We start from the raw sequence: 20,940 nt of genomic DNA on the forward strand, positions 1-20,940 counted from the left end.
CTTCCTTCCTCCCTCCCTCCCTCCTCCTCCTCCCTCCTTCCTTCCTCCCTCCCTCCCTTCCTTCCTTCCTCCCTTCCTTCCTCCCTCCCTTCCTTCCTCCCTCCCTCCCCTCCTTCCTTCCTCCCTCCCTCCCTCCTCCCTCCTCCCTCCTTCCTTCCTCCCTCCCTCCCTTCCTTCCTTCCTTCCTTCCTCCCTCCCTTCCTCCCTCCCTCCCTTCCTTCCTTCCTTCCTCCCTCCCTTCCTCCCTCCTTCCTTCCTTCCTTCCTTCCTTCCAGGTGATCTTCACTGTGAAAACACTTTTTTTCTTCTCCTTTCTTTTCCTTCCATCTGTTTTTAGCCGTCCTTTCATGTTTCCTCCCTTTCTTGTCGTCTTTTCATCTTCTGGTGTAACTCTTGCAGAACCAATCTGACCGTCACACACATGCGCACACACGCACACACACACACACACACACACACACACACACACACACACACACACACACACACACACACTACTGCAGCTCCACCCGTCTGCTCCTCCGAGCAGATTAAAACTAACACTTCGAGTTATCAGTAAATCCTGTTCGACCCGTCCAGTTGGCCCACTTCCCATGATGCCTTTTTCCATCCGGCCAATCAGTCAGGGGAGTTCAGTTGACTGACTTTTCCATCGATGTTTGATTTTCGCCGCCGGTCCTGTTGTTGCTCGTCTTTTTGTGTCTCTCTCCTCCTTTTTGTCGATGTCTTCTTTCCTTTGGCCCATTTTTCTGTCTTCCCCTTGATGTTCGCCGATGTTTTCTTCTCTCTTTCCTCCTGTGTCATTGATCCTCTGTGCAGCCGTGTCAATAGAAATCAGGCCCGTGGATCCACTGTTTGTCTGTGTGGATTGATCTCGGGGCCGTCGGGGCTCTAAATTCCCCTCCGTGGGAGTCGGGGATCCTCGCTGGCAGCCGGAGCGAACCAGCGCTCGGCGTGCTGGGAACCGAACAACGACGGCTGATGCAATGATGTCATCAGTTTGCTTTGTGGACACAGCGGCCATATTTAATTTATGTCGCTCTAAAGTCTCATCTGATCCCATTTTTTTGATCTCTGAACCTCTTTTTTTTGTGGGTTGTGTCACTGCAGCAGCTGGACTTCAGCACCACACTCCATCCTCCAGACAAAGGAGCAGAAACTGGAGATATTAAGACAAAATCTGAAGATGAGTTTCTGCAGCTGCTTGTAATTTTTAATATTCTGACACAGAACTTTACAAAGAGGCTTTTATAAGTGACATAGTTACACAATAACATAATAATATATCAACAAAGACAAACCTTTTGTATATCTTTTGTTTGTATTTGCAGTTTTAGTGATACAGCTCCGGTCTGGTTCTGACAGGGATAGTTTGGTTCTGGTTTGGTTTGGCTAGTACTGTCTGGTCTAGTCTAGTCTCAACTAGATCCAATCTGCGGTGGTCCAGTCCCATCTGGTCTGGTTTGGTCTGTTTTATTGTGGACTGATTCTGTTGGTTCTGGTCTGGTCTTGTCAGGTTAGATTTGGTTTCATTTAGCCAGTTCTGACCCGTTCTCCTCCAGTCTGTTCCATCTCGTCCTTTGAGGTCTGGTCTAGTCCAGTATGGATTTAGGATGCTTCGTTTTGTTTTGACTTGGCCTGATTTGGTTTGTGTGGCCAGAACATCTGGTCTGGTCTGGTCTGGTCCACGATCTGGTCTAGTTTGATCATTTGAGCTTTGTTGGTCTAGTCTCAAATTTTCTTGTCTGGTCCGGTCTAGTCTGCCCCGATTTATGACGCTCTGGTTCTGTTTTGACCTAGTCTGATTTGGCTCCTGTGGTCCAGTCCTGTCTAGATTGGTTTGGTCTGTTGTGGGCCTTCTGATCTTGTCGGGTCAGGTCTGGTCTGACAGCCTGTTCTGGACCCCTTTTTCTCCACCTTCTGTCGTCATCTCTCCGTCTTCCTCCACCTTCTTCTCTCCGACCACAGAATCAAACCGTAATTGAGTTTTCATGTCGCTGTTCGCTCCGACGCACTCCGGAGAGTCCAGAGGTCGTCCACGTCTCCGCCAGGACCCGGAGACGACGAGTGGTCAGGAAGAGTGCAGGGCACGCACACACACACACACACACACACACACGCACACACACACACACACACACACACACACACACACACACACACACATCTACTTCACGACAGTGTTATTCAGATTGTACCTACATTCATAAGTGTCAGAAACGGCTGCTCCAGTTCAGATCCATCCCGTCCCGGTCTGGTTCTGTCTCGTCCGGTCCGTTTTGTTACCTCCACCTATAGAAGGTCGTGTGTTTGTGTGTTTGTTGGTTTGTTTGTCAGCAGGATTACACAAAAAACACACAACAGATTTCCACCAAACTTGGATGGAGGACGGGTCTCAGCCCAGAATAGATCCCTTAAACTTCTGGTGCAGGTCCGGATAAAACCACAGAACCAGGGACTCTTTCTCACTTTAACATAGCAACATTTTTCATTGACTTCTCAGGAAATAACGTGTGGCTCCTGATATAAATTGAAATAGGTATTGGATTAGGCTTGATTAAAGTAAAGGGGATTGTTGGGCCTTAGCGGAGGTATACGCTCTACTTTTTTCTGTTTTTTTGGGCCGGCTGTCAACAGATCCGGGTTGGTCTGATATGTTCCGCTTTGATAAATGCTTGAAGGTGTAGGTACTTTGCTTCATCCGGCTGTAGAACAGATTATGTTTCCATCCTTTGACTTATTTTGGCACAAATTCATGTTCGTGTGTTAAGAGAAGTTTTCGTGTAGTTTCACAGATTTGTCACAAACATTTTCTTCTCTCTTCCAATTTTAAATGGTAAAATGAAAAATGGCCTCAAAGTGCTTTACAACACTTGTCACATTCACACACTGATGCTGGAGGCTGCAGGGGCAGTTTGGGGTTCAGTATCTTGCTCAAGTATAAATCAACATTCAGCCGGGGGCAGCCGGGATCCAAACCAGCGACCTTCCGATTGCTAGACGACCCGCTCTGCTTCCTGAGCTACAGCCGCCCCAGTTTTACACAGTTGATATCTTTCAAACCCTTTGACCTCGACTTCCTGCAGACCTTATAGATCAGCTACTTACCTGCTGATTTCAGCAGCAGAGCCTCTCAGACGAAGACTCTCGTGCTGCTGACGACAAACACCTTGAGTCTTGATCCATCAGGTGCTTTTAGCTGAAGAGTAGACGCGAGGTAAAATCGTTTTGTATCGTCAGAATAGAAGAAGAAGCTGAGGAATGAAAGATGATCAGTGATACATGTGTTTTTATGAAGAAGACGCCGCTCTGATATTTACAGCAGCGTCACTGTGTGTGTGTGTGTGTGTGTGTGTGTGTGTGTGTGTGTGTGACCTGTCCCTCAGATTTATGCATTGATTTTTCATTTTCTTTTATTATTCTCGTCATTATCTGCCTTGTTATCACGGCTTCACACTCATCTCTCTCTCTCTCTCTCTCTCTCATCAGCAGTGAAAAATGGGGCTTAATTAACTGTGTGTGCCTGCAGGACTTTAGCTTTCTGTGTGTGTGTGTGTGTGTGTGTGTGTGTGTGTGTGTGTGTGTGTGTGTGTGTGTGTGTGTGTGTGTAGAGGTAAAGTAGGCCAGTCTATAAGGTGGTTAATTAGGATGCAGCAGGCCTCTGTCCGCTGGCTCCCAGGGACCAGATGGAGAGCCGGGTTCACAAACAGAGGAGGTGTTTGTCCGACGATGTTTTCACTTTCACCTCGACTCGACTGCAGAGCCACAAATCCACAGCGAAGGTTTCATCTCCTCCGCTCGTCATAATCCATCACCGCTGGTTCATTTGTCTTTTTTCCAATCACACCTGTACTGTCTGTTATTATTCACACACACATTATTTATTATTATTGCTTATTTTTTCTGTTATGGTTTTGTTTAACTAGGTTTGAATCTTGTCTTCTGTTTGTAGCCTGATGTCAAACACTTTCTGATTTGTTTGTTTTTTAAAGTCCGACCCCAAAGTTCATAAATATCCTCGTTGTGTTGCAGTGAGAGCGATAAATCTTCCTGTAAATGAATCAGAAATTATCGATATCAAAGACAAAAGCACCAAATATATCAAACTAATAACATCCAGCGCACACACACACACACACACACACACACACACACACACACACACACACACACACACACACACACACACACTAAGACAAAGTGCTTTCACATGTCACGGAGACTTTGCATGTCGCCCCGGCAACCGGTCCCACAGGAACACCTGCACCCTGCGAATCACCACGGAGACGCATCCCACACTGTCAATCACACACACACATGTGGCAGTGAAGTGCACATTTGTCAGTGTGTGTGTGTGAGCGTGTGTGTGTGTGTGTGTCCTGTAGCGTTCAGGTGACACAGATCCCTCAGATCTTCCTCCAGTGCAAACACAGCTGTGTGTGTGTGTGTGTGTGTGTGTGTGTGTGTGTGTGTGTGTGTCTGACAGATATGCATGTCAGAGTTAAAGGGGATCAAGTGGTCTTCTTCACCAGCTTCTTCTCTTAAAGGAACAGTTCACATAGAAATGTAACCTCAGTCATCGTCTCCTCCTGATGATATAATTCAGGCTCAGTCATCGTCTCCTCCTGATGATATAAAGTCAGGCTCAGTCATCGTCTCCTCCTGATGATATAAAGTCAGGCTCAGCCATCGTCTCCTCCTGATGATATAAAGTCAGGCTCAGTCATCGTCTCCTCCTGATGATATAAAGTCAGGCTCAGCCATCGTCTCCTCCTGATGATATAAAGTCAGATGAAGTCTCGTAGTCCACAGAACATCTCTGGAGCTTCACAGTTAAACAGAGTTGCAGCGTTCTGCTAAACAACTGAAGCAGCTGGAGATGATTTAAAACGGAAAAACATCCAGAAAATGATTAAAATATTCCAAAACTTAATTAAAACTTTGCCGAATCAGCTGTTAGCACTTCCTGTTTGCAGTGAACCTGTGCAGGTACAGACAACCATCACTGGATCACTGTGATACTGAAGAAAACTTAAAAACATGATTTTTCTCAGGGAAGTTCTGCACATGACTTTCCATCAGCATGGAGGGAGGAGATGATGACTCCATAAACCTGCTTAGAAATCCTCAGAAAAGACGCTCCTCACGTGCAGAACTTGCCTGAGAAAAATCATGTTTTTAAGTTTCCTTCAGTGTCACAGTGATCCAGTGATGGTTGTCTGTACCTGCACAGGTTCACTGCTAACAGGAAGTGCTAACAGCTGATTCGGCAAAGTTTTAATGAAGTTTTGGAAGCTTTTATTTATTTCTTGGTTAACTTCAGTTGTTTAGGAGCCTGCAGGTATAAACTGTTATTAAGTCGAGGCCTCGTCTCTAAAAGTTGCTTTTGTTTTTGTCAACATGATTTTTGCACCAGTGAAAAAAAGAAATCCTGACTGAATGATTTATTGAAGCGACTCTTCATGATCACAAGCTGGTGTTTGTGTTGTTTGTGTTGTTTGTGGTTACCGATGGTCGTACGTATTAACACGATGCAGCTTCTGTGGATGACTCTGAGCTTCACAGCTGCAGGTCCACGTCACTGCAACATGACAGGACATGAAACACTCCCATCACAGACAGATGAAGACTGACGGAGAGGAGAGCAGCTGGTTAACGACCGGAGTACAGTAGAGTCACAATATTGTCATGAAGGTGTGAAACTACTCACAAAGAGGAGAAACACTGATGTGAGAAGAGAAGAGTAAATATTGGTGGTTTCATCTCTGTCCTCCCTGAGGGCAGCTTTGACTTGCAGTGAATCTTCTTGTGTTTTTAACAACACAATCTTTGTTTTGTTCTCCAGTTGTCCCTTGAAGCCCCACAAACAACCATTAAAGGTGTGTGAGGTTATCCGCGGGTCGGGAGTCGAGATTGTTTTTTGGGTCGATGCTCGTCGAGTCTTTCATGTGTCTGTCTCTTCTCGCAGTTGTTCTTCTCATCTTCACTCGTTTCGTCGCCTGTTTTTAGCTCGGCGTGTTTCTCCCTGCGCTCTGCGGCAGGTTGTGACAAACCGGTTTGTTAAAAGCACTTTATAAATAAACACGACTTGCACTTTAATCACCTTTCATCATCGGCTGTGTGACAACCTGTGGGCGCGACCACACTTTAATTTAATCCCCCCCACACATCCTCCACCCCTCCCCTAATTGATGCTCCTGCGAGCGGCAGCGGCAGCGGCGGCGGCGGTTTTGCTATTTCTGCAGCGGCGCTGGTTGGCTGCCACGGCTCCGCTTCACGCTGAATACATCAGCCGCCATTCAAGTCAGAGACTCAGAGGAAAAGGACAGAAAATAGCTCGTCTCATTGTGTCTCCGTCCTCTCGATTCTGTCGCCTCCCGACACGCTCGCTGTGTGTCAGACAAACAAACAAACACATGAATTTAAATGGAGAGACAGCAGAATGGAGTTCAGCCCAAACAAAGCTCACTCCTCTCCCTCTGCTTCCAGCCTCGTTTGCATAACGAGCTGCGACACGCTCTGCATTCAGATTCAAATGAGTAAGTGGCGGCTTGAGATGGACTGAGCTGCACTTCGCTGGGACCGGTGATCCGCTCTCATAGAAAGGACGTGTCATTCTCAGCACTTCCTGTTTGACTTGTTTGGGACAACACGGCGTCCGACAGACTTCGTTCTTTATGAAACTTTATTGATCTCTGTCAGAACACGAGGCCGACGCCACATCCAGACACACAGCCGGATCAGAACCCTCCAGCTCTGATCAGCTCTCATCCTGTTCGTCACCACTTTATTGAAACAGTTTAAATTAGATGTAAGAAGTGAGTAAATATCGATGGAGTGAAATATTCTCTCCAGCTGAAGACAAAGAGTTTCTTCTGGCCTCCTCAGGCTGAGCTGGAGGAGAAATGAGCTTCGTGACAAACGTGAAGAAAAAACAACAACAAACAAACAAACAATGTGACAGCAGCGCAGCAGGGACGTACACGAGACGGAGACAGTGGAGCTGATGGAGGGAGGACGGAGGAGAGGGAGTCTACAGGAACAGAGATGAAAGGAGGAGGAGGAGGAGAGGAGGAGGAGAGGAGGAGGAGGAGAGGGAGTCTACAGGAACAGAGATGAGAGGAGGAGGAGGAGGAGGAGAGGAGGAGGAGAGGAGGAGGAGGAGGAGGAGGAGGAGCACCATCGTCAACATCCACCCTGTCGATGTCTCCGCCTGGTGATCGCAGCTCGTCTGGGACTGAAGACACTCGGTCATAAATATGATTCGACTGAACGTTATGAAGGAAAATCTTCATGTCTCTGCACGTAAATGCTGACTGATGTCAGGCAGGATGCATTGTGGGTATTTACGTTTCTGCAAACCACCAATATGTTCAGTTTGTCGTGTCACACTCACATGTTCACAGCTGTTGAGTAAAAGAGATGGAGAAGTGTTCGACCTCCACAGTGTTTCCTGCTTTAGCTCCTTCAGATCAGTTTGTTTGTTGGGCTGATCGATGACAGCGTCTCAGTCCTCCACGCGGTTCATCGACCCGTCTCCTCGTGATTGTGTTCATAAAACAAGCGGCTCGGTCCGACCCGAGGGCGGCACTGAGGCGACAGGACGGGATCCGGGCGCAGGAAAGACACTGGGATGAGCTGAAATGCTAATCTCGCTCCGCTAACGTTACAAAGCCGCGGTGCAGCTCACTGACGGTGGAAATTTAATCGAACCAACAACAGGAAATTAACCCAAAACACAAGGGATTGTGGGTAGATGCAATAACTCATGGATGGGAAGCTGAGCAGAACAAAGTGAAGCTCACATTCAGGTGCTTCTTCATGCTGAAGTGCAGCTTTGTTTCAGAACCACCTGAGCAGATACAAAATACATGACGCAGAAACCGGACGAAGCAGAAACTCGGTTAAATGTACTGACATCGTTTTACACTCGTTTCATGTCCGGCTGAGACGCGAGAGACGGATGATGTCATGCTTGAAAGGACAAACTCGTCCATCCTTGTGTGGAAACGACTGCTCAGCATTCAGGTTTTTTTCAGCCCCCTCCTCGTCTTCCACTCCTCTTCCTCGCTCGCGGCCGCTCGCAGCCCGGAGCCGGACGCTCCTCTGCATTTCTGTATGCATGCCTGCGTGTGCTCAGTGAGTTCTGGCCCGAGTTCAGCGGCCCACATCAGGGATCAGCTCGCCCTGCAGGCTGCGGAGGCCGAGTGGAAGGATACGAAGAAACGCTGGACGGTGAAGAGGCTGAACTCTGAGAGGAGCTGTGACGGCGCCATCACAAACCTGCAGCTCCGGGTTCAGGTCGGGTTTGTTCGTGGTGTTGTGGATTCACACCTGTTAACTACTGTCGACCGTCACAGTTTGTCTTGAGCTCAGTTCTGAGGCTGTTCTGTTAACAGTGTTTGACTAATTAATCAATATAACAACTTCTGATCAACCCGTATCAATATCAGGCTAAAATTAACAACATCTGGTTCAAGTCCAGGTCCAGTACGGAGACTTCAAGCTTCAGTCCGAGGTGCTGAATCCCTCCTGTGGGCTGGCAGCTCGAGCTGACGAGGCAGTGTAGAGATTTGGAGGTTCAGCTTTGAAAAACTAAAGACTCATTTTTATTTGATGTTAGATACAGATAAGGTCTGAACCAAACCTTACGGATACGGAGCAGAACCTCCAGCGCCATGGAGGGGAGGTGGAGCTACTGGTTCAAGAGGAGGAAGTTTTATAAAGGTTTTGTGATGACGTCACTTGGCCCGGGGAACAGAGGTCAAGTCGCAGCACTGGACAGTTTTAAGGACACATGGAGATATAAATTCAGAACAGGTATTTGAAGCCAAACCGTGATGTTGTCCTGACCCGACCCAGAGCGAACACAGCGTTTGACTGAACTCATCTGTGGTTTTGCAGAAGCGTATGACTGGGCTGATGTTAAAGCCACTAACAGTGTTGTGTCGTGTAACTATGAGGACTTGTTGTAGCACCACCACCTTCATCAGGCAGCTCGCTGTGTCTGAACGCAGCGTTAATTAGAAGTCATGATTCTGGTGTCAGTGACCTTCATCAGCCGGACGCCTGCAGCAGACATGTCCTCCTCCTCGTCCCTCCTGGAGCGCCAGTTTTTATAGTTTTTCGCCTGGACCGACGCGCGTGCTGACCGCCGGCGCCGCGGCTCAACGTGTTGATGTTTATCACGATAATGGGGCAGATTTGACTCCGCTGTGGTCGCGGCCCTCAGCGCAGCATATGCAAAACAACAGACAGAAATAGACGTGATTATTCTGGTTCACGAGCGACTGAAGGCCGAAGACCGGCGACGCAGAAGGAGACGGAGGAGCGGCGAGCTGGAAGACTCTTCTTCTCCTTCATCACCTCGTCCTCCTCCGTCTCTCCGTAACTTTGTGGTGTTCCCTTTGTTTTAAAAGTCCTCTTCCTCCTCATCACCCTTTCTTCTCTTTCATCTTCCTCTTCCTCCTCTCTTTCTCTCTCCGTCTCAGTTTGTTGACAGACGATATAAAAAGACAGAAACAGAAGAAGACGTGTTTCCTCCTCCTCCTCTTCCTCCTCACCCCTCTCTCTTCTTCTTCTTCTTCTTCTTCTTCTCTCGTGTCTCTGAAGTGAAGTTTTCTCTCTTGTTCCTGCTGTTGTCTCCTCGGCTGCCGTGAAACAACACAGGAGCCCAAACAACAGCGCCGCCGCCGCCGCTTCAAACCAAACAAATCCCTCCTCAGAACCAGACGCCACAAAGAGAGAAGAAGAAGAGCGAGTAGACTCAGACAAACCTGTGTGTGTGTGTGTGCGTGTGTGTGTGTGTGTGACTGGGCGAATGGGAGTTCCTGCTGTGTGGATGTCTCCGTGTGATCTTCTGTAGGTTTTGTTGTTTTATTTTGGAGGAGCCGCTCGGCTTCCTCCCTTCCTCCCCGTCACTCCTTCACTCCCCGTCTTCGGTGCAGATGAAAGACGGCGGATGTTGAACAGAAATGTCACCTCGTCCCCTTCGGCTGAGAGCGGCTCGGCTTTCATGCCGCAGTCTGAACAAGTGGCGCTAGCTCGGCTAACAAGCTGCGTCACTACAAAGCCGAGGCAGACAACAGAAGCGAGCGGTTACATACGAGCTAACGCTAACGAAACAAACTCAAGTACACAGAACAACAGCTGGTTCAACGTGTCGTACAACAGCCTGCAAATAAACACAAACACAAACACACTGATGTTACTGCTCATGTGAACCGGAGACTGATGAGCTCCAGCCTGGACCAGAGACGCGTCGCACAGGTTAAGTGTCCCGTCATTTCTCCTTCAAGCTGAAGCCGTTCCTCTGAGGCGTTGCTGTCGGCACCGTTAGCAAAAAACAAGCTTAAAACTCCCAGTTTGACCCAGAAACCCGGATCTGAGTAACCACTGTGCTAACTAGCTAACAGCAGCTACAGTTAGCAGTGCAGTTAGCGGTCTGTGTGATGAGATTGGAGCACCGGGGAGCGTTGGTGCCAGCTGATATCTCCTTAACGTGATAAATATACGTCATGATGTTAAAATGATTTGATCTTCATGTTCTGATGATCATTTTCATCCACTTTTATAAGTCTGCAGGTTTTGTTTCTTACTGCTCTCGTAGAAATAATGCTGGTTTTGAAGCGTCTCGAGTCCTGATGCTGAGAGGAAACACGTATCAGCAGGGTCACGAGTTATTGCAGCTCTTCCTCCGTCACCTGAGGGATGGTGACCGGGGGAGACGATGCCTCTTCCTGTCTTGGTTGTGCGATGGCAGGCGCTTCCTCTGTGCTGTAAATTAAGCTGTAGCCTAATTTTTCCAGGAAAAATCCAACCTGGTGACGGATAGGATAGCATGACAGCTAACTGATGCTAACATAATGAAAACATCTGGACTAACCTTCCTGTGGTCCTCCTCCCTCCTCCAGGTGATGAGTGGTACCTGTGCAGGTTGACTCTGAGCATGCCCAGCCAGGCTGACCTGCAGTGGGCCATGTTTCCCTCGCCTTACCTCGGCGCCGTGGGTCCCGACGCCACGCCCGGCTCTGTGGTGTACCGTCTGTCGGCACGGCAACGAGACGGGACAGTCGGACAAGCCCAGTTCCTCCTACTGGACGGTGAGTAGAGACCAAACTTTAATGTCTTCTGTTCTTTGTTTCTTGTGTATTGTGATTACAAAATTATATTTCATAGCGAACATGTGGAGATACTGTGTGGCCATAAGTATGTGGACACATGATTTCAAACGCAGGGGAACAATCAGTGCCAGTATGATGTCATAAACACCCTTTGGTCATGAAAGATGATATTTAAAATACACCTACACTTAAAAACATTTACCTCCCACAGTCACATCTTCCTGATATCTTCCTGAAATCTTCCTGATGTCTTCCTGATGTCTTCCTGATATCTTCCTGATGTCTTCCTGAAATCTTCCTGATGTCTTCCTGATATCTTCCTGATGTCTTCCTGAAATCTTCCTGATGTCTCCTTGAACGTCGTCACGCTGCCGCTCTTATCTGGCGCTCGTCTCCGTAACGAGGTCCGCCAGGCGCCGTGTGACAAACCTGTTTTTGTTCAAAGCAGCGATTTATAAATAACAATTTGACTTGTTGAATTTCAATTACCGTCAAGTGTGAGAGGAAGAGAGAAGAAGAAAAAACGCACATAAACGGCATGAAGCTGCGCTGTTAATCGCTCCCCGGGGCGCAGAAAGCTCCCAGATTCTGGAATAATAGGAAAGTCTCTGGAGAGGCAGCGAGTGGGAGGGTGGGCGGATGGGCGCCGGTGGCTGTGGATTTTTTTATTTTTTATATAATTTTACGGGAGAAGAGGAGCAGGAAGGAGCAGGAGATATTTTGAGAGCTAATTTCTAATGCTTTCATATTAAAAAGCGTCTGACTTCCCCTGTGGCGTAATGTGACTACATGTGTACCGACGAATAATCCAATAATTTACATTAAGAGTGTTTTTTAATATCATGCCAATATGGAAATATATGCAAGCGAGTGTGTGTGAAGCTAATTAGTAGCATTAATGTGATTTTACTCAGTGTGAGGAAGCTAAAGTTGGTGTGTCAGCAGCAGCAGCAGGACAGAGGAGAGAGGGAGAGTCTGAAGAAGAAGTTTCTTTAAAGTTCATAACTTTTATTAACGGAGAACAGAAGTCTCTCTATAACTAAATGATTCTGATGATAACACAAACTCTCAAATTACACCTGTGATGATGACGTCATCTGAATGACCTTTATTGATCCATCACATTCACAGCTGGACGCTGCCGATGCAACCACAGTCTGATCTGATTGCCACTGGTTAAGGGCCTTGCTCAAGGGTAATGGTAATGAGGGTGGAGCCCGGGGATTTGAACCGGCCTGGTCACAAGCTCGCTTCTCTGACCTTTAGGTCGCCACTGCCCCGATTCCCTGCGAACGCCTAAATTAATTAGCAGCTATTTTGATAATCGATTTATTGTTTTTAGGAGTAAAAGTGATTCCAGCTCGTTAAATGTGGATATTTTCTGGTTTCTACGACAGTAAACTGAACATCTTTGGGTTGTGGAGGAAACAACACACTTTGGGAAACACTGATCGAAATTTTTCACCATTATTCGGACAACTAATCGATTGTTCAAGAAAATAATCAGGACTTATAGTAACGGTTAGTTTCAGCAGCTCATCTCTTCAGCACTGTTGTCGAGCAGTTATCTGTTCATATATAAAGTTATTGTTTTATCAGTAAGAGCTTCTGAACCTTAGGTGAGTTTGATCTGGAGGAAATTGGGTCTGATATTTTTAAAAACACTTTTTTTTTCCTCCTCTGGCTTCAAAATAATTCCCGTCCGCACCGACAGGATTTAAAAAAACTAAAGGTTGGTTCTGATCCACGTCCCCTTTGGGTTAAAAGGTGAGACGGATGGACATGCAGAGTGGAGGTGAAGACGGACTGAAGGAGATGAGAAGAAAGAAAATGTCAATTTAAGAGAAACACGAGCAGAAAAGCAGGACAGAGCCGGTGAGAAGTGAGAGAGGAGAGAAAATGATGAGAGAAAAGAGGAACGAAGGCGCAGAGCGATCGCAGCTGTTGACCAGAGGGTTTTCAACCAGCAGCAGCTGCATCCAACCTGTCAATCATCTCCGCCTCCTCCGTCTATTTGTGGAGATTTTTCTGACTCGAGTTCGTCTGAATCTCACTGAGAGACTTCCTGTTTGTCTCACTGGCGTCGTCTCGCCTGCACAAATTATTGGATTAATTCAAGTTCGTACATTTTATAATGAAAATAAAAACTTACCTTAAAGGAACAGTTCACCCCAAATGTTATTTACACCACACATCCAGGGTGGAAATAACTTCTCAGAGCAATTTTGGATCTCGAGGCTGCTGGAGACAACAGATGAGCTGTGAAGAGACGCAGCCAATAAAAAATGTATTTTCATTTTTGGGTGAACTGTTCCTTTAAAGATGTTTTGTGGAGATTTCTTTCTGAGAGTCTGAAGAGAAGATGGAAGTCAGTGTTAATGTTTGTGTGTAGAAGACAGACCTGGAGTTAGCTTAGCTTAGCTTAGCTTAGCTTAGCATAAAGAGAACGTCACAGCGTGACGAGGTTTCGGATCGAACGCTGTCGAGCTGCAGCTGTTAAACCTGCTGTCAACACAAAGATGCTTCAGAGCTGCAACTTGCAACTCACAAACAGCAGCAACACAACGAGTCAATCACCTGCTCAGTTTCAAGTTCGGACACATTTACAAAGTTTCTTGATTGGTGAATAATGATCATCACCAGTGTGTGTTGTTCTGTCATTGATGAGTTCAGTACATCAGCTCTCCACAACGTCTGTGTGTCTTTGTGTCCTCTCTGACTCTCCGTCCGTCTCTCCGTCCGTCCAGGTGGGGACGAGTGCTTCGAGGTGGATCGTCGCTCCGGTGAGATCAGGACCACGGGACGACCTCTGACCCCCAGTAAGGAGTACCTGATGCGGGTGCAGGCGGTGGACGGACACGGTCGTAAAGGCCCGCCCGCTGCGGTCGCCATCCTGGCCGGCTACCGACCGCCGCAGTTCACCAACGCCACCTACAGCCTGAACGTCCCCGAGAACAAACCTGTCGGACAACCGTGAGTCACTGTCATCAGACCTGATGAAGTACTGACGGCTAAAATATTCATCAAACGTTTGGTTACGTATGATGTCATAGTAGTACTTGTAGTATTATATATTACTGTAGTGTTGTAAGTGGTCATGTTTCTCAGCTCTCTGTGTGTTTATGAACACAAGTGTCTGTTTGTGTGTTCGTCATATTTACAGAAACATCATTTACATTCCACTGCCATCTGTGTGTGTGTGTGTGTGTGTGTGTGTGTGTGTGTGTGTGTGTGTGTGTGTGTGTGTGTGTGTGTGTGTCATTTCGCGGCCAGTTCCTTGGCTTTGCATGTCATGTGATGCATGAAAAGATGAGCCCTGTAGAGCGAGACAAAGGAAGAAGGAGGAGGAGGAGGAGGAGAGAGAGGTGGAGGGATGGGGAGAGACAGGGAGGAAGATGGAAGAAGAGATGAGGAGGAGGAGGAGGAGGAGGAAGAGGATGGAGGGATGAGAGGAGGAGGAGAAGGACAGGGGGGATGGATGAAGAGGACCCAGATGTGTGAGTGTGGCCCGAGGCTGAGAATTTGAAAGTGTGGCAAATTCAAATATTTATTAAAAGCGAGGTCTGGATAAACATGAAGGGGAGTGTGTGTGTGTGTGTGTGTGTGTGTGTGTGTGTGTGTGTGTGTGTGTGTGTGTGTGCGTGTGTGTGCGTGCATGCATGTGTGTGTGTGTGTGTGAATATCCCTCAGGGCTGCTGGCGCAAAGCACATTGTATTAATATCCAAGTATCCATGCCACCCTGTGAGCAGTGTGTGGGAGTCTGTGTGTGTGTGTGTGTGTGTGTGTGCTTCCATTATGTCCCCTTTATGTGGGTTTATGTCCACAAGTGTGTGTTTGTGTGTGTGTGTGTGTGTGTGTGTGTGTGTGTGTGTGTGTGTGTGTGTGTGTGTGTGTGTGTGTGGCTGCAGAATAATCCATGAAGGCTTCAGACTTTAAACGCGGCGTCGCAGCTCGTCTTCACTTCACGAGTCTGTTTGGAAACAGGAGCGTGGAGCAGCTTCCTGCCGGCCGGCGGCCATGTTGACGCGTCTCTCACGGAGCGCTCGTGTCCGTCCGCGTCCTCTCGGGGATTTGTGAGACGCCGTCAGTCACGGTTGAAGCACTCGCCGTCCTCGTGTGGCCGTGACTGGTCCAAATGAGGCTTTTGTTCCTGGCTGGTGTGTTCGGTCGGACGGCCAACGCTCAGCTGTCTCCCAAATTTAGTTCAGAGAGCTTTTATGCAAACATTAAAGGGACAGTTCACCCCAAAATCAAAAGCTCTTGTTCCTCCTGTTACCTGTAGTGCTGTTGCAGAGGTTGGAGATGTCTGCCTTCTGTCAAACTCATGATATAGTGACACAGCCGCTTCAGATAAAGGAACTATTTTCTTCCTGTGTCACCGCGCAGAAGAGAAATGGTATCCGCTCATGGACGAGTGTGACTGATGAACGCTCTCTGTCACCACTTTAATCTGACATACGTGGTCAAATGATGCTTCCTCTACTTTTTCTCTTTACCTGGTTGTATTTACCAGAACTCTGATTCTGATATTCAGCTGCAGAAAACAAACTAAAACATGAGACATTGTGGGTTTTGTAGCGGTTAGCATTTGAGCTAATTGTTTAGACCAAAGAACCCAAGAAGAGCGTCAGGCTTTGAAGGCGACTTTCGTTGTGCCGATGCCCAAAAATACTTTGTCCCATTAGCATCACGACCCGTTTTGTCCGATAACATTTGGGAAGTCTAGAAGAAGAAGAGCGGCACGATTCAATGACTTTATGTGGCGCTGATCCTGGAGGCTCCACGAGCCACCGAGCAGCTTTCATGAACGAGGCTCCTGTATCCAGATTTTAATTGTTAGATCCACAGTTTAGACCACAAACGAACAAGAGACGGTTCTGGAGTTGTTGCAGGGTGGACTTGTGCTTCCCTGTGTTTTTGTGCTAAGCTAGGCTAAAGATGTGCTGGACCTGTCCTGATATCCATCTTTTTATTTAGAGACGGTTAACAAGGTTTCACATTCTTTCACAGATTTAAAATGTAAATGTGTTTCCTGTGACGTTGCCAACAGATCCACAGTGTAACTGCAGTCTCACTCTGTATTAGTGCCGCTGTCCGTCTGACCGCCGCCATTGTGTCTCTGCAGCGTCGCCGTGGTTCAGGCCGTCTCCTTCCAGAAGAAGAGTCTGTCCTTCATGCTGCTGGTGAATCCTGGGAATCTGTTCAGCATCAACCAGGACAGCGGCGCGCTCAGTCTCACCAGGACCGTCGACTACGAGAGCGGACACAACCTGCACACCCTGCAGGTCCGCGCCTCCGAGCCCGACACCGGCCTCAGCGGCGTGGCAGAGGTACGAGCACACAAACACACAAACACAGCCAGGCTCGGAAACTCCACCTTTGTTTTTTTGCATTTTTGTTGCTGTTCTTGGACTAAAGTGCGCGGTCGTGCAGAATTCAGATGATTGCAGTGTCTGTGAAGCTGTTGCAGAAGATATTTGGGGAGAGTTCATCCCTCCTGCTGACTGGTGAGGAGTGAGTTTAAGTGCCGTTCACACGTCGATGAAACACTTCAGAGAATAAAAGTGCGAATCGTTTTCAAACCACCCGGGACGGGAAGGTCGGCGCAGTCTTGTTAGTGCTATCACAGCCATTAAATCCACATTAACAGCCGCTCGACTCGTCACACTCACGTTCGAGGAAAAGTCGGTGACCCCTCGACTGTTGATCTCACCGCTCGCTGATGAAAACTCATTAATTTGCAATGAGGGAGGGAAAGTGCTGCCGCTGAATCCAGCGCTGTGATGCAACTGTTTCATTTACTGTTTATTCTGCTTGTGTGTTCATTATGCATGCGTAAAAAAAAAACCCAAACACGCGGCGCCGCTCGCCTCGTTTTCTCCCAGTATCCCTGCGAAGCTCTCATGATGAAAACTCGGTGAAAAATCAGCAGATCAAAGCTGCGTTCAGAAACCTCCACGATCACATCGGATCAGTTTGTGATCAGCAGTTTGAGCTCGGCCAAGTTTGTGACAGAGGTTGCAGCATTATGGATTAACTGTGTGTGCGGCACACACACGGGCACACACACACGCACACACACACACACACCAACATCACACAGTGCTAAGTGCAGAAACCTGGCAGCCTTGACTCCTGTTCTCACTGTAAGCTCTTAAGACTTTATACAGCAGATAGCTACATCTGGTCCCATTAACACACACACACACACACACACACACACACACACACACACACACTCACACGTGCACACACACACACACCTAGAGAAATGTACTACTACCTGCACTCAGTGTCCAGATGGTTCGTACAGACAGAGAATAGCTGCTAAACTACCAGCGTCCCCCAGAGGCCTCTGCTGCTCTATAAGCTTGGTTGGCTAATTCACTGTAAAGGCTCTTTGTGTGTGTGTGTGTGTGTGTGTGTGTGTTAACCAGGTGTGTGTACACAGCAGTGCTAACATCTAGCATCTGCAGTTTCTATCGCCTTCAGCTTTTACAGACTTTTTAAAACATGAACTCAGTCACAGCTTCGGACCTCGCTGACCGCCTCCGTCACTGAGCAGCAGGACTGAACGAACGAGCGCTGACGGTCTGACAGCAGCTTCACTCCGTTAACCTCCTCAGTGCTGTTGATCTCGTTCTGTTGATGAGTGTTCGGTCCGAGGTCGGCTGCGTTCAAGTGGAAATATTTAAATATCTGAGTTTATATTTCTACATACTGCCCCTTTAATAATTTATGCATGAAAGAGTTAAAATGTTCACATCAGGAGAGAAGTTACTGACAGATAATTACCAAAATAGACGGACTGATTGTTGACGAGTTTAATTTTCTGTCCTCCTGCTTCTCTTGAGTCAGCACACGCACATTTATCTGTCGGGTCGACAGTAAAAATAATAAACAGTGTTCCTCCTGTTCCAGTTTAAATATTCAGCCCGTGTTTGCAGAAGCAGTCGTGCATCTAAATCTTCCCGGCGCTCCTCCGCTGCCCTGCTGTTATTACTGAACAGGTGGTGTGTCGAAGGTTCAGGGCTGCGTAGGAAATCTGTGCTCAGGTGGTCGGGTTGGCGGCACCGCCGGTTAAATCAGGCTTTATGGGAATGGAAAATAGCATTTTGGTTTTGAGCTCCAGTGGCTCGGGATAGTGGGTGAACTGGGCAGGAGCGGGGGGGAGGCGACGCCGAGGCTCAGGATTTAGTGGAGGAGGTTTAAAGGAGAGAGGAACAAGAAAGAAATGGGTTTCTGTCCTCGAGCAGGAGACGTTTGTCTTCATACTGTTTGCATGAGTTACTCCAGAAAAACAGGAACGTCGAGTTGCTGAAGTCGTTCCGACAAATGCAGGAGCAAAACTTCCAAACCTGCTGGTTCTGACCCGACGCATTCAGACCGACGAGCAGCGATGATCAAGATGTTTCGTTCATTACGAGGACTCAGAGCTCAGCTGTCACTCAGCAGCTGAGCGTTAACACTGAAGGCTTCGCTGTAATCAGCTGTTCATGATCAGTTCAGCTCCACGGTGGTGAAACTTCAGGTTCTTCAAGATGAGACGTGAAGAAGTGAAATGCTGAGAAGAATGAAGCTGAAAAGGCAGAACCAGATGTTTGGATTTTTATCATACGGTTATTATGGTTATTTATTTACCTCACTCTTCACCTTGAGAACAAAATACACTTCAGACACAGCTAGCTTAGCGTTAACCTTCAGCTAGCTTAGCGTTAGCCTGCGGCGTCACTTCCAGACTCTTCTCCTGTGTGACGAAGACGATCAGCTGACTGGCACCGAAGGCAACTCTGACAGCGTCGGACATGTTGGGTTGATTTTTTTCTTTGTCAGAGATCCTTTATTGATTTGTTTGTGAAGAGGGTTCACTCTGGACGGATTTGAGAAACTGAACATGAATGTGACGTGAACAGATAACAACAGTCAGACGCTCCTGCAGGTCGTCGTCCACATCACGGATGAAAACGACTGCACACCAGAGTTCCTCCACTCCATCTACACCAGAGACAACATACCTGAGAGCGTCGCACCTGGAACCTCCCTGCTGCAAGGTGACACACACACACACACACACACACACACACACACACACACACACACACACGTATACATGTACTGTTTGTACCCACAGGTGTGATGTTCTGGTGTTGTGTTCGCTGACGGAGGGCAAATACTTTACCAGGACTACAGGACTCCACACATCAGCCTCTGTGTGTGTGTGTGTGTGTGTGTGTGTGTGTGTGTGTGTGTGTGTGTGTGTGTCACAGCCATCTGTCGTAGCTGCTGGTGACTGGTTGAGATCAAACAGTTCGACTTCAGCGAGGCTTTGCTCTTATTAGGCAGACCGCCAGCAACACACACACACACACACACACACACACACACACACACACACACACACACACACACACACACACTCATACATACATTCAACAGTGTACAGACTAATGTATTTATAACATTCTCCTCTCTGTTCTCTCTTCATCGGTCTTCCTCCTCTCCTCGTCTTCTTCTTCTCTCCTGTTTCTTATTTCCTCTTTCTCTCTTTTTGTCTCCTCCTCCTCTCCTCCTCTCCTCTCCTCCTCTCCTCCTCTCCTCCTCCTCTCCTCCTCCTCCTTTCCTCCTCTCCTCCTCTCCTCTCCTCCTCCTCTCCTCCCTCCTCTCCTCCTCCTCCTCCTCCTCCTCTCCTCTCCTCCTCCTCTCCTCCCTCCTCTCCTCCTCCTCCTCCTCCTCTCCTCCTCTCCTCCTCCTCCTCCTCTCCTCCTCTCCTCCTCTCCTCCTCCTCCTCTCCTCCTCCTCTCCTCCTCCTCCTCTCCTTCTCCCCTCCTCCTCCTCCTCTCCTCTCCTCTCCTCCTCTTCTCCTCCTCTCCTCTCCTCCTCCTCCTCCTCTCCTCCTCCTCTTCTCCTCCTCTCCTCTCCTCCTCCTCTCCTCTCCTCCTCCTCCTCCTCTCCTCCTCATCCTCTCCTCCTCCTCCTCTCCTCTCCTCCTCTCCTCTCCTCTCCTCTCCTCCTCTCCTCTCCTCCTCTCCTCTCCTCTCCTCCTCTCCTCCTCCTCCTCCTCTCCTCTCCTCCTCTCCTCTCCTCTCCTCCTCTCTCCTCCTCTCCTCTCCTACTCTCTCCTCCTCTCCTCTCCTCCTCCTCCTCTCCTCCTCATCCTCTCCTCCTCCTCTCCTCTCCTCTCCTCCTCTCCTCCTCCTCCTCTCCTCTCCTCTCCTCTCCTCCTCTCCTCTCCTCCTCTCCTCTCCTCCTCCTCCTCCTCTCCTCCTCATCCTCTCCTCCTCCTCCTCCTCCTCTCCTCCTCCTCTCCTCCTCCTCCTCCTCCTCCTCTCCTTCTCCCCTCCTCCTCCTCCTCTCCTCCTCTCCTCTCCTCTCCTCTCCTCATCCTCTCCTCTTCTCCTCCTCTCCTCCTCCTCTCCTCCTCTCCTCCTCCTCCTCAGTTCTGGCCCGTGACTGTGACTCCAGCGTGAACTCGGAGCTCTCTTACTTCGTCCACGGCGGCGACTTTGACATCACATCAGGGGGCGTGGTCAGTCCCGCCCGTCGTCTGGACTACGAGCGACCCAATCACGTCTACGAGTTCGTGGTGGTCGCCGTGGACGCAGGGACGCCCCCCCGGACCGGCACCGCCTCGGTCCGCATCCGAGTTTCCAACAGCAACGACGAGGCGCCCGTCTTCTCCCAGAGCGTGTAGGAGCTTCTTCTCTCACCTGTCGTCACCTTCTGAAGTTTGCATGAGACTTTGAGAAGATAACGAACATCAGCATCATCTCTCTCTCTCTCTCTCTCTCCCTGTGTCTCTCGCCCACAGTCAGTCTG

General features: G+C 48.5%; 1 protein-coding gene across 1 annotated transcript in view; it reads left to right on the plus strand.

Moving 5' to 3' along the window:
- The window catches only part of LOC311259536 (neural-cadherin), a 98,061-nt gene that overhangs the window by 23,978 nt on the left and 53,143 nt on the right, over nucleotides 1-20,940 (plus strand). The window contains exons 2-6 of the mRNA XM_084356757.1: nucleotides 10,914-11,102; nucleotides 13,871-14,096; nucleotides 16,250-16,454; nucleotides 19,064-19,175; nucleotides 20,562-20,811. Coding sequence (XP_084212883.1) covers nucleotides 10,914-11,102; nucleotides 13,871-14,096; nucleotides 16,250-16,454; nucleotides 19,064-19,175; nucleotides 20,562-20,811 — 982 coding nt within the window. The remainder of the gene's footprint in view (nucleotides 1-10,913; nucleotides 11,103-13,870; nucleotides 14,097-16,249; nucleotides 16,455-19,063; nucleotides 19,176-20,561; nucleotides 20,812-20,940) is intronic.

The sequence above is a fragment of the Pagrus pagrus genome (genome assembly GCF_965226575.1).
Source record: "Pagrus pagrus genome assembly, chromosome: 7".
NCBI lineage: Eukaryota > Metazoa > Chordata > Actinopteri > Spariformes > Sparidae > Pagrus > Pagrus pagrus.